Below are 13,569 nucleotides of genomic sequence, written 5' to 3' on the forward strand. Positions count from 1 at the left end.
TCCCATTTAGGAAAAGGAGGTTTAGAATGGCTAAGTATACTCAATGACTAATACCATGTGGCAGAGATAAGATTGACATTCAGTCTTTCTGTCTCCTGGGTGTGTGTGTATGTATAAATATATTGCCTCTTATAACAGACTAAAAAGAAAAGGAGGTCAGAAAGAGAAAAGGACATCATCATTGTGTCTCTATTTTACTTCCATGGGTAATTAAAATAAAATTGAAGGGGCTGGCACTGTGGCTCAGTGGGTTAACGCTCTGGTCTGAAGCGCCAACATCCCATATGGGCGCCGGTTTGAGTCCCGGCTGCTGCACATCTGATCCAGCTCTCTGCTATGGCCTGGGAAAGTGGTAGAAGATAGCCCAAGTCCTTGGGCCCCTGCACCTGCATGGGAAACCCAGAAGAAGCTCCTGGCTCCTGGCTTCGGATAGGCGCAGCTCTGGCCATTGTGGCCAATTGGGGAATGAACCAGCAGATGGAAGACTTCTCTCTCTCTCTGCCTCTCCTTTCTCTGTGTAACTCTAACTTTCAAATAAATAAATCTTTTAAAAAATTTAAAAATAAAAATAAATAAAATTGAAGCACCTGGACTGTTTTGACCTGTACTTGCCCACTGCGGCTCCTATGTGGCTGGGGAGATGCCAGCACTCAGAAGCAGGAATTCATTGTCAACGTCAAAGTGACTAATTAAACGCTGTTTATGGTCAGCAATGGCAGACTAATGGGTGCAGGCTTATCTAGCCCATGTTTTATAAGAACAAAAAATCATTGCTGCTTTTCATTCTTGTGCTTTTTGGGAGGTAAATATTTTTAAAGAGCAAAACATTGTTTTTTCCTTTAAAAATCTCTTCAAGAAAAACAATATATTCTGGTGAAGTTTTTTAAAACATAACCCTGTTTTCTAATCAGTCAAGGGCATCCATCTAGTAAGAGGTGCTCTAGACACAGAACAACTTCCCCTCTTCTGTTCTCTCCAGGGAACCTGCTGCAGAGGTGGGGGTTGGGGAGCGAATCTCATGAGCTGCCTGGATTCCTCTGGCCTAGCGTCTGAGCAAGTTTGGAAAACATAGACTGCGCGATTGGTCTCTCAGTTTCCCATGGCCTTGGTGTTTGCAATGAATTTGCTGACTGGTAGAACACAACAGCGCAGTCTCCCTGAAAGGACAGGCTGCAGAACTGGAAACGGTGAAGCCCACAGCAGAGGAGCGAACACGGAAACACTCACACGCATGTATTGCTTTCAGATGGATGCAGGAAAGAGAAGCACGAAGCCAGGGAGCTAAAACATCACATAAAATCCGTTTCAGATTTTCCTTTAGCTTACACTTTTCCCTGGACTTTTGTGCAAATGCTCCCCTCCTGTGGCCAGAGAGTAGAATACAGAGGAAATGAGAACCTGAACCAGGAGGATAAGAACAGGGCATAGTTAACTATGTTGCCTGAGGAGCTTTTGGGTTACATGGGGGAGGGTGGAGGGGAAGGAGGATGGGGGGAACTTTCCTTCAAATACAAAAAAGAAAAAAAGGAAAAGAAAAAGACCTAACGACAGAAAAAAAAAAAGAACAAATCCAAAATAAGTTTTCAACAAAATAGCCTGCCTTACTCATTTCCACCTTCATGGAGTCTTTTTTTTAAGATTTATTTATTTATTTGAAAGTCAGAGTTCACAGAGAGAGGAGAGAGAGAGGGAGAAGGAGAGAGAAAGAGAGAGAGAGAGAGAGAGAGAGAGGGAGAGGTCTTTCATCTGATGGTTCACTCCCCAATTGGCCACAACGGCTGGAGCTACGCTGATCCGAAGCCAGGAGCCAGGAGCTTCCTCTGGGTCTCCCATGTGGGTGCAGGAGCCCAAGGTCTTGGGCCGTCTTCTACTGCTATCCCAGGCCATAGCAGAGAGCTGTATAGGAAGTGGAGCAGCCGGGTCTTGAACTAGCGCCCATATGGGATGCCAGCGCTTCAGGCCAGCGTTAACCCACTGTGCCACAGCGCTGGCCCCCATAGAGCCTTCTTTGATCTCCCAAACTGACATGCTTCCTTCCTCCACAGTCTGACCCATAAGCAACAGAATTAGAAGAAGTTTCCAAGACTCTACTGGATAACAAGACCTGTGCTAGGTGCTGGGAATTGAAAGATAAGAAAGGTATTTTATGTCCCCAACTCAGATTTTATTGGGGGAGAGGGAGCGAGAAAACATCTTTATTCTACCCTGTAAATAGCAAGATAGGTACACAAAGAATGCTTTGGGGGAACAAAGATATTTTGTCTGATGCTTGTGACAGATAATAGTTATGTTGAATCTTGACATACAAGTGGCATTTAACCAGGTAATGAACATGAAGATGAGCATTCCCAGCCATAGAGTATACAGCAGGAGCTAGAGCATGACTTTGACCTGAGTCTACAACAACCAGCTCTTCAGACCTGCCAGGTTTAGTGTGTGTGCAGGTGAATGTGTGTGTGTTGGAGGAGATGGGGGGCAGCGTAGGGCTCTAGGAGGGAGGTGCCCCAGGACATACGTGACCATGAGATGAGAGTTGGACCTCATAAAAGTGACGGTCTTGGGGGTGAGCATTTGATGCAGCAGTTAAGCTGCTGCTTAGGATGCTTGCCTCACACGTGGACTGCCAGGCCCCACGCTCCATCCCAGCTTTTTGCCAATGCACAACCCAGGAGGTGGCAGGTGATGACACAAGTACTTGGGCCCCTGCCCCCCACATGAGATACCCAGACTGAGTTCCTGGCCCCTTGTTTCAAACTGGCCCGGGCCTGGCTGGTGCAGGTATTTGAGGGAGTGAACCAGTAGGTGGAAGATCTCTCTGTCTCAGTTTCTCCATATTTAAAATAAATTAAGTAGGGGCCAGCATTGTGATGCAGTAGGTTAATTCCTTGCCTGTGGGCGCCAGAATCCCATATGCGTGTCAGTTTGATTTCTGGCTGTTCCTCTTCCAAACCAGTTCTCTCCTATGGCCTGGGAAAGCAGTGGAAGATGGCTCAAGAATAAGAGATGAAGGAGGTAGTCTGTAACTGGAAGGCAGTATAGTTCTGCAAACCGTCCTAAAGACTTACTTCTAAGGGTACAGCCTAAGAACCTGTCACAGGACTCCAAACCCATAAAAATCGGTGGTTTAAATTCCATCGTAACTGTCAAAATGATCATATTAAATGTTAAAGTCAACATATAGATGGGTTTAAGTGTAAAAGTGATTATATAATTAACAACAAATGCCTGATAATAATAATAGAATTAAAAAGGAAGGGAAGTCCAATATGGGAAGCAGTCCATGCAGCAGACTCCTAGAATGACAATCGCTGTCAATAACGCTCTGACCTCAGAATCAGCCCTTGAGGCTTCCTGGTCTGGCTGAAAGGCCTGTGAGACCATTTCAGGCATGGAAAGCCAAGACTCTGTGGCAAAAAATATCCTACATGGAGGATCCCTGTGAGACCTCAATGGAAAGAAAGGGTCATCAAAGAAGCATGTACTCTTCTCTGAAGGGAGGAGAGAACATCTTTGCTTATGGCCGTGTCCAAAAACTGATGGAGTCTGTGGTCACAGAAGGCTTCCACAGCCTTGGAAGCCCCTGGCAAGAGCCTCGAGTGATCACTGACATCACAAATAATAGTGTCAATTGTTAAAGGAACAACAGAAGTCACTGTGCAGTTATTCACCATTTAGGACCTCCGTCCATAATGAGTTGTATTATGAGAATCGACTGCAAGTTTTGTTCCCAAACTGTACTCTATATGTTATGTGTGTGTGCATGGGTGCAAATTGTTGAAGTTTATGCTTAGCATGGAGTTGGTCCTCTATATATAGAGTCAAACTAAAAATGAACCATAATGAAGAAGGAGAGGGGAGAGGGAGAGAGGAGAGAGGGAAAGGGAGGTGGGATGGAAGTTGGGGAGGGGAGGGTGGGTATGGGGGAAAGAACCAGTGTACCTCTAAAGCTGTATCTATGAAAAAATACATTCATTATAAACAAACAAACAAACAAACTGGTTAAGGGAAAAAAAAAAAAAGAGGAAGAAGAAGAAGATGGCCCAAGTGCTTGGGCCCCTGAGCTTGCATGGGAGACCTGGAAGAAGCTCCTGGCTCCTAGCTTCGGATCAGCACAGCACCAGCTATTTTTTTTTTTTTTAACATATCATGATTTGTTTATTTGTCCATTGATGAGCATTTGGGTCATTTCCACCTTACAGCTATTATGAATTATTTTTTTAGACTTTTATTTAATGAATATAAATTTCCAAAGTACAGCTTATGGATTACAATGGCTTCCCCACCATAACATCCCTCCCACCTGCAACCCTCCCCTTTCCCATTCCCTCTCCCCTTCCATTCACATCAAGATTCATTTTCAATTCTCTTTATATACAAAAGATCAGTTTAGCATACATTAAGTAAAGATTTCAACAGTTTGCTCCCACACAGAAACATAAAGTGAAAAATACTGTTTGAGTACTAGTTATAGCATTAAATCTCAATGTACAGCACACTAAGGACAAAGATCCTACATGAGGAGTAAATGCACAGTGACTCCTATTGTTGACTTAAATTGACACTCTTGTTTATGGCACCAGTAATCACCCTAGGCTCTTGTCATGAGCTGCCAAGGCTATGGAAGCCCCCTAAGTTCACTGACTCTGATCATATTTAGACAAGGCCATGGTCAAAGTGGAAGTTCTCTCCTCCCTTCAGAGAAAGGTACCTCCTTCTTTGATGACCCGTTCTTTCCACTGGGATCTCACTGGCGGAGATCTTTCATTTAGGTTTTTTTTTTTATTTTTTATTTATTTTTTTTTCCCCAGAGTGTCTTGGCTTTCCATGCCTGAAATACTCTCATGGGCTTTTCAGCCGGATCCGTATGCGTTAAGGGCTGTTTCTGAGGCCAGAAGCACCAGCTATTTTTTCCATTTGGAGAGTGAACCAGCGGATGGAAGACCTTCCTCTCCTAATATCCCTCTCACTATGTGTAACTCTACCTCTCAAATAAATATATAAAAATCTTAAAAAAATAAATTAAGTAAATAAAATGGTAGTCTTTTTTTAATTTGGTTGTAGTGTTTTACTCCATTTCCAAATCCAAATCTAAATGCTTAGTTCCCATAAACATTTGAGAGTTAACAGTAGGTAAGCACTGGAAAGCCGAGGAGGCATTTTAAGAAAGAGCATGTCCTAGCGTGATTTGCACAGAAAATCAAGCTGTAAACAATGGGTACATTTAAAGGGGGCAAAACTGAAATCGGTTACTTTAACTGGGAATCCGCTCAGGTGTTCAGGTGAGAAACTGTTACCAGAAATGATGGAGTGCAGAAGGTAGACTGGAGAACTAAAGTTAACAGAACCTGTGAAAGATGGATACAGAGGGCGAGGGAAAAGAGAGAATCAAGTCTCTGCATCATTCCATTCCATCGTCATTCCATCTAGCATCTCTCACTGAATGTGGGAGAGGGAGCAGGTCTGCAAGGAAACAGTAATTCAGAATACTTATCAGCTCCTGGTGCCTTTGAGCCTTGTATTCATCCGCCATTGTCTCTATTTCATTGTGTAGGACTTATCTGTCTTATTTTACTATAAATTCACTCAGGGCAAGGACCAAGTGTTTCTCTCATTGTCCTTTCAAATACCTTTTGGAAAAGCACTCTTATCCAATTTTGCTAAAAAATATAATTCACATAAAATTAGACAAACATCTATCCGACTTTTGTCTACCTCATTAATGAAAGGATCCAGTAGAATGAGCTGCTTCAGGAAGGGTTTGAAGAACGGAGTAAAGTCTGTCGAAGTGAAAGCAAGTATATCAGAAACCAAAGTGGGTAATGCCTTCACAGGACAAAAATTTAATCTTTTTGTCCACACCGAACTGAAAGAAAATGCATCACATCTTATCAAGTTTCTGCTATGTAGCCTCTTACTTTAGAGCATCTTAAGACATCTGAATTCTGAGCCCGCACCGTGGCTCAATAGGCTAATCCTCCACCTTGCGGCGCCAGCACACAGGGTTCTATTCCCAGTCAGGGCACCGGATTCTGTCCCAGTTGCCCCTCTTCCAGGCCAGCTCTCTGCTGTGGCCAGGGAGTGCAGAGGAGGATGGCCCAAGTGCTTGGGCCCTGCACCCCATGGGAGACCAGGATAAGTACCTGGCTCCTGCCATCGGATCAGTGTGGTGCGCCGGCCACGGCGGCCATTGGAGGGTGAACCAACGGCAAAGGAAGACCTTTCTCTCTGTCTCTCTCTCACTGTCCACTCTGCCTGTCAAAAAAAAAAAAAAAAAAAAAAAAAAGACATCTGAGTTCTACTCAATCGTTTCATTTCCCATTTGGCAAATTAGTAAACACCCTGAAGAGAAATGAGAGACTCTGCTCATTTTGCCTTATTTCCTGACACGATACTGATTGGCACCTGCATCTCCTATCAAAGTGTTTCAAAGTGTCTAGTGAAAGTCTGAGCTCCTCCTCTTCCAATCCAGGTTCCTGCTAACGGGCATTCTGGGAGGCAGCAGACATGGTTCAAGTACTTGAGTCCCTCCCACTAGATGGAGTTCTGGGTGGTTGGCTTCTACGTGGCCGAGCCCTGGCTGTTGTATTTGGGGGAGTGAACTAGCATACGGAAGAGCTCTCTCTTCCTCTGTCTTTGTTTCTCAAATAAAAATGAAAACAATAAAAAACTGCAACAATTATGAAGAGCACAAGATAAACTTTTAAAAAAATGCAGCTTGTTTTATTTCCATATAAACTAAAACACTGGAGTTCATTGATTCCTATATTAAATACATAAATTATAAAATAACCATTCATAAAACTTTACATAAATTGATTCCAGTATCTACGGTAATACATACAGTACATGTACATGTTCAGTGTACTTTATAGGACCATTCTGGCAAAACTCAATTTATATTTTTCTTCCATTAATGACCAAGCACTGAAGCAATATACGGCATCATACTAATGAGATGGAGAGAAAGAACCACAATGCAGGCAGCTGATTGGATGAAATCTTGGAGAAACCGGCCCCTGGACTATATCTACACAACAGACATTTAAGGAGTTATGTATTCAACTGTCTTAGCTCTATACTCGAGTCCCCACAAAACTGAGCCTTGAAAGTTAAAACATGCATGAACGTTCCTTGGAATGGGAACTTTAAGTTGATAAAGATGCGGGACTTTTTGGCTAATGTTAATACTATAGTTTGTTCTGGACTTTATGTTGCTCTTCCAAAAATATTGCTTGTTTATGGGGCTGGATAATTGAAAAACCAATAGTCTCTGCCTCAGTCAACAGGAGATAGTAGTGATGAACAGAAATGAGAGAGGAGAGAGAGGAGGCACAGGTAGGACTGAGCATAGACACCAGGTGCTAAACAAAAGCATGAGTTACCCAGTAGCACCAGGAAACCCTTCTTCATGTCCTCCACCTTAGGACAGAGGCACTCACTCAACAAGAGCTCACCCTATTATGCTATATTCAGAATATACACGTGTATATATGTACATCACCTGTTTATAAACATGTTTAGATTTCTATCTCCCTCATTGTGTTATGCTAAATGGGAGGAAATAGGCACATTTTGTGAGCTGTCAAAATATAAGTGGTTGCCATTATTGGTGGCTACTGGGGATCTGGTTTTGGTCAGGTAATTGCATTATGTACTCTTTAGTAAGTTTGTGGGTCTCAATTGTTGGCAAAATTGACCCAACATTGTTTATCCTACTGAACTTTCTAACAAGAGTGGAAATAGCAGTATGTAGAGGTCTCAATGCAAAAAACAAACAAAAGAAACCTCACCAAGTCAACCACCTGGACAACCAAGTTTGATACAGTAGATTGAGTAGAAAAAATTATAGTCCTGTTTTTGTGACATTGCCTCCATACATTTTCTATCTTCAGTCATTTTGATTAAGCATTGGACTTAGATTCTCAACAACAGAAGACTTATTTAGGAAGAACTAAACTACCAAGCTAAAGACAGCAAGGAATGTGAATCTGCCCTGCCCAGTTTGAAATGGAATCAGAGAATTTGGCACTTAAAGTAGCCTTACGAGGATCAACTCCAACCTTCCATTATGTCTGAATCCTCTTGCCAACACATCTGAAAGCCTCAAGGCATTGTATTATCTAGAAATGACAGGCAGTTGAACAGAATGTAAACGTTCCTCCCTTAAGAGCCCCAGCCTCTTTGGAAGGTATAAGTTCACTTAAAGAGGGGGTGGAGCCCTTCCTGGAAACAGTAACTCATGACATGAACAATCATCTCTACGATTTGATTACGGATCTTTCAAAAGTTATCTCAACAATTTTCATTCCAGAAGATAAACCTAAATTACTAAGGTAATTTAAACAACTAACAGCTATCCTTAAATTGCCAGATTTGGATTATGAAAATTCACAAAGAGTAATATGTAACCCCCAAACAGCATAGTGAAGAATTATTCTGGGGTTTGTGTGTGTCTCTGTGTGTGTGTATTCTGTGCCACTCTTCAATATCAAAAGAATGCAATATTTAAAAAAAAGTTGTCCATCTGTATTGATATAATGTAACACAGATGATGCAATTATTTACACATCAACACAAAATGCCAATGAATATTCTTTTTACAGTTTTCATGAAAACTCAGGCAGTTTAAAAAGACATGCTTCATTTAAAAACAGTCAACTTATGAATTACATTGAAGACAATGAACATAGGAATTACACAATGGGTTTGCAGAAACAGTCAAAAAAATAAATAAGCAAAAAGGAACGTTTGCCAGACATTTATTTAAAACTGAAAACAATCAACGTTCAGTTGAAATAAATACTGTAGTACAAGTTATTTGGCAAACCTTATTTCTTCCATTACTAGCAGAGTACCCATGTTCTCTTTCCACCCCAATGATGACCCATGCTCTATATATCGTCTCTGAGTTGAAGAGAACTATTTTACCGTCATGAGCATTTATTGTGAACTGAAGGAAAATCAGGGCAAAATTCATTCTTCCATTTCTAAATCCTTACTGTTGGCAATATATTTATTTAAATTAAAAGGGACATCATTTTTTCACCAGCAAGTTCTATTGTTTTCGAAAATTGGTTGGGTGGCATTAAGAACTGTTAGAGATAAATACTTTCTAATGTGATAGTCAAATCCAGTCTGTCCTTTTTCCCCCTTTCTCACAAAAATATTTCTTTCCTGATAACTGTGCTAAATTGGGATTTTTGATCATTATGTTTATTGTCTGAGGAATAAATGTTTTAAGAAGCAATAAGTAAACTAACCCTGAAGGAGGCTGTTCTGATTGCTACTAACTCATTGGCCAGGTGTGTCAGGATAGCACAGATGCAGAAATTAGAGATCAGAGTGGAGATTATCTGCTCTTCTTCAAAAGTGAGGTCACAGTGGCCCTCTATTTACTGCTCCTGAACAGGACATGCAAGGGAAGCATTCACTTAGATATGGTCCATTTCCAAGGATCCGTGAGTGACTGGAACGCACATTTATATTTTTGCTGATACTTTTATGGAAATGGGTAACAGAGAGGCGTAGCTATCAGATGTATTAATTTAGAGGATCATGAGCAAGAACAGGTAAAAACATCACCCTGTTGTCTATAATCTAGAGAAATGTGTTAATGCTAATTTCCTGAATCTTAAGCAAAAGCCAAGAATCCCTCCTCTTGTATTTTGCCCTAAACTCATCTAAAGCTATAAAGATGATCACCCTTGGTGTTGCTGCTCTTGTGTGATTTTGTGTATGACAAAATCCAATTTATAGCAGATATAATAGTAAACCACATCATTTTTGCAAATATTTCTAAATGATTAGCTTCTGATTATTAATTTTAAGCTACAAGTTTCTTGGTGGCAGAATCAAAAAGAAGAGAAGGAAGGTATGCTTGGTGGAGCAGTGGAAGTATGGATTTGTCCAGATGTGCTCTGCAACGTTATGCAAAGTGCAACGAAAGAGTAAGGTCCGAGTTCTGGGCATGTCACTTATCCTCTTCCATATTTTCTGACTGAATTTGGTGGAATTGGGTCACAGACACTGGAGAGGCACTCCCATTCACGTTGCCTGCACAATGAAACTACTGTTCATATTTAATCTGCAACCTAACTAATAGAACAGAATCCAACAGGATAGGTCTGCTTTGTATTTTTCTTGAAGGAAATATCGCCTGACTTTCCCCTAAACGAAAGAGATAATCAGGCTAATAATGTGTCAGTTTCCTCCCAGTCTCCAGGTCATGGGGGCTTTGCTGGATAAGGGTGGAGTTTGGCATGATGGCATGCATACGCAAGCAGCAGAGCTATCTCTTCTCTCTTGTTCCATAACATGAGATGACCTGTTTGCTATAGATTATTATTATTATTGCTAATAATGTCCCAGGCAGTTTGATGGGATAGCTTCAGTGCTTAGATTTAACCAAACTGAAACACTATTTGATTACACAGGGGAATCTTTTATCTCAACAACACAAGAAAGTCAAATAATACAGCAGTTGTAATAATTACAAAGCACTTTGTGCTACTTTAAGCACCTCTTGTTCCAGAATTGCAAAGGAAACTGTATGAAAAAGCATTGAACCCCATTTTGCAGATGAGGAAACTGAGGCACAGAGAGGTTTAGTGACTGGGCCGAAGACACCTGGGTCAGCAGTCAGTACCAGAACGAAGCGTGGGACTCCAGCATTTTAGTTTTCTTGTTCCTCCTTCAGCCACTGTTCTGGCTCGGAAGAGGCCAGCATCAAGACTTGAAGGCTCAGCTACGGGACCCACGAATGGAAAGGTTTGTGTATCATTTCATACAAAGTTTCTGGCTCCCTACACGCACTCTCTATGCTTGTGAGTAGCCCCATAAATAAAACCTTGAAAATTTGAAAAATTGAGGTTGTTTTGTTATCTACAGTAAATGAGGTGTAAAATTAGCTTTTCAGGAACATATATTTGCTCTCAGAATTGAATCCAAGACTCAGTAATACATAACTTAGGAAAAGTACCAGTCTTCTAATTGTCTCTGGTAGAAAAGGACCTTATCAGTTACATAGTGTTATTTTATATAAAAAAAGTAGAGCTATCTTGTTGCTGTCAGCTGTCTGGGAAAAAATGTTTATCACTCTAAATAACAAGAGGTCAGAATGCCATGGGCATATCAGGATACTTCAAAAAATAATTATAATTTTGCTTAATATTCACATCTCTGTGCAAACCCACCTGTTGGTACACACTTACTTAACACCTCTATTGTGTTTTTACCCAAATCATGTAGCATATTCATTTGCAGGCAAGTTTAAGCAGCCATGTGAAAACCAGCATTTTGGAAACTGAAAGATTCAGAGATGCTCTCTGGCCCTTGTTCCCTATAGATGTAGGCTTCCTACACAGAACTGAGTCGGGAGCTTGTGACTTAGAGTGTCATCTTCATTTTCAATACGAATGAGATCAGTCTGTTGTTGGCAGAGGAATGCCGAAGCCAAAGAACAAGGAAGCATCAAATCTGCTTTCATTTTGCAGGTTCCATTCCCAGGGTCCATTGACTTGGCCGCCATTTTAGTTAGGGTCCCTGTGGTCCATCTCATGTGTCATCTGAGGGATGCATTCCACAAGCTCCACCTTTTACAGAAAAACAACATGGAGAAGGCTTTTCTTCCCGTTCATATTGCAGATGTCTCTGTTCCTGAGTTTAAAGCAATCATAAAGACAGGAAAGCAAATCCCTGTAGTAAGAAACCAGACTTTTCAAATCAAACATTTTATTGTAAATAGCTCCTCATAGGTATTCCTCGTGCTTTATTCCCCACCCACCCTTGGTTTATTTTTGTTGTTATTTTGATTTTTTAAAATGATGTTTATTGTCAGACTAGTGTTTCCGTGGGGTTTGGTGTTACATTAAAAGACCCCCCTGCACAGCAGGGGTTGAATGTTTCGTTGTAACTTTGGTTCCATGCCCAAGACACATCTTTGCTTGATCTGTTGAAACTGGTTTCATTGCTCAAATTTTTCTTTACACAATATATGTTTATAGGTCTTTTCTTCTGGTTTGACATATACATGTTTCATTAAATGCAGCATATATTGTAGATTTTCAACAGGGTCATGTAGGAACTGTCAAGTAAGAAACCTTGAATAATGGCTTTAAAATATACATTTGTAGTCCTGGCTACAGGATAGTTCTTAGTTTTGATGTCCCTCTTGTTGGTGTAAACAATTATGCCATCGTTGAAGGTTTAAAAGCATTTGTCTTTCTGGGGTCTTATCCATGATTTCGGTTACTCTGTAAAATAGAGGAGAATTTCTTTAATCATCACTTCTGTTAATAGCAGAATCAGAAAAAATCTGTTATTTATTAAAGAAAAATATTTTTAGCCTTTACCGCCTCTTTGAGCTGTATGATTTTGTGCAAGTTTCATAACATTGCTAAGTTTAGTTATGTTAATTTTACATGAGAAAATAGAGGTGTCTAGTTCAAGGATTCTTGTGACATAATACATAGACATTATCTCTAAAAGTTCATGGAAAATAGAATAAGTTTATTTTTGTGCAGAAAAGTGTTGAAATCCAAGCATTTTTTCATAATATGCATTCTCATGAGCTTTTTGAATATTCCTAATATGCAAGGAGTTTAATTTTTTTGCATCAAAATAAATTTATCTTTTAGCTCCACTTCTACAAATGCTTTTGAAGTATCCATGTATAAAGCAATTAATTCTTGTCCTATAATAAGTGGCCTGTGTTATTAGATACTGTCGTTGCTACCTCTTTATCTGAGCCTTCTCAGATAATTTCTTAAGAAGCTCAACTGAGGTACCTGTGTTGTGGCACGGCAGGTTAAGCCACCGCCCATGACATCCGCCCATGACATCCCATACGGAGGCCAGTTCAAGTCCTGGATGCTTCACTTCTGACCCAATTCCCTGCTAAATGCATCTGAGAAGGCAGCAGCAGATGGCTCAAGTCTTTGGGCTCTTGCCACCCATGTCACAGACTGGGATGGAGTTCCTGGCTCTGGGCTTCAGCCTGTCCCAGCCCTGGCCATTGTAGCCATTTGGGGAGTGATTCAGCAGATGGAAGATTTTCTCTCTCTCTCTCTCTCTCTGTGTGTGTGTGTGTGTGTGCGCGCTCAGGTGTGTGTGTGGGTGTGTGTGTGTGTGTGTCTTTCCCCTCTCTGTCATTTTGCCTTTCAAATGAATAAATGGATTTTTTAAAAAAGCTCAATTGAATCATCATGCCCCCAAATATGAACTAAGATGTTATTTTAAAAGTGGTCCTGTCTATGCTCTTCAATGACTTTTATGTCACATTTCCTCCCCCAAAACTGTTAACCACTAGCAGACTGTCTCTACTCTAAAGTCTGGATTACAGACTCCCTGGAAATCTTGTCACATGGGATTCGTGGTTGGCCTAGGTATGTGCTTGGAAAGGTGTTATCCTGGGGTGTTGCCAGTTGGGTCTCTGTGTTCCTTTTCAGATCGATGTGTCTGGATTTTCCCCTGATTAGAAGTCTGGATCATCACACATCCTCCCCCTGCTTCCCCCCACAAAAAGCCACACAAAGCACAGAGTATGTGCTGTCATGCATTGCTTAAGGATAT

The 13,569-nt window shown here is 41.0% G+C and overlaps 1 protein-coding gene across 3 annotated transcripts in view; it reads right to left on the reverse strand.

Annotated features, from left to right (window-relative positions):
- Positions 1 to 6,716: 6,716 nt before the first annotated feature.
- JAKMIP2 (janus kinase and microtubule interacting protein 2) overlaps positions 6,717 to 13,569 on the reverse strand; it is a 200,710-nt gene continuing 193,857 nt past the window's right edge. For all 3 annotated transcript variants that reach the window (XM_008255199.3, XM_051844377.2, XM_002710292.4), the window contains one exon: positions 6,717 to 12,251. Coding sequence is in view for 1 of the 3 variants with exons in the window: in XM_051844377.2 (XP_051700337.1) it covers positions 12,231 to 12,251 (21 nt within the window). In the remaining 2 variants the exon portion in view is untranslated. The remainder of the gene's footprint in view (positions 12,252 to 13,569) is intronic.

This window comes from Oryctolagus cuniculus, chromosome 6 (assembly GCF_964237555.1).
Source record: "Oryctolagus cuniculus chromosome 6, mOryCun1.1, whole genome shotgun sequence".
NCBI lineage: Eukaryota > Metazoa > Chordata > Mammalia > Lagomorpha > Leporidae > Oryctolagus > Oryctolagus cuniculus.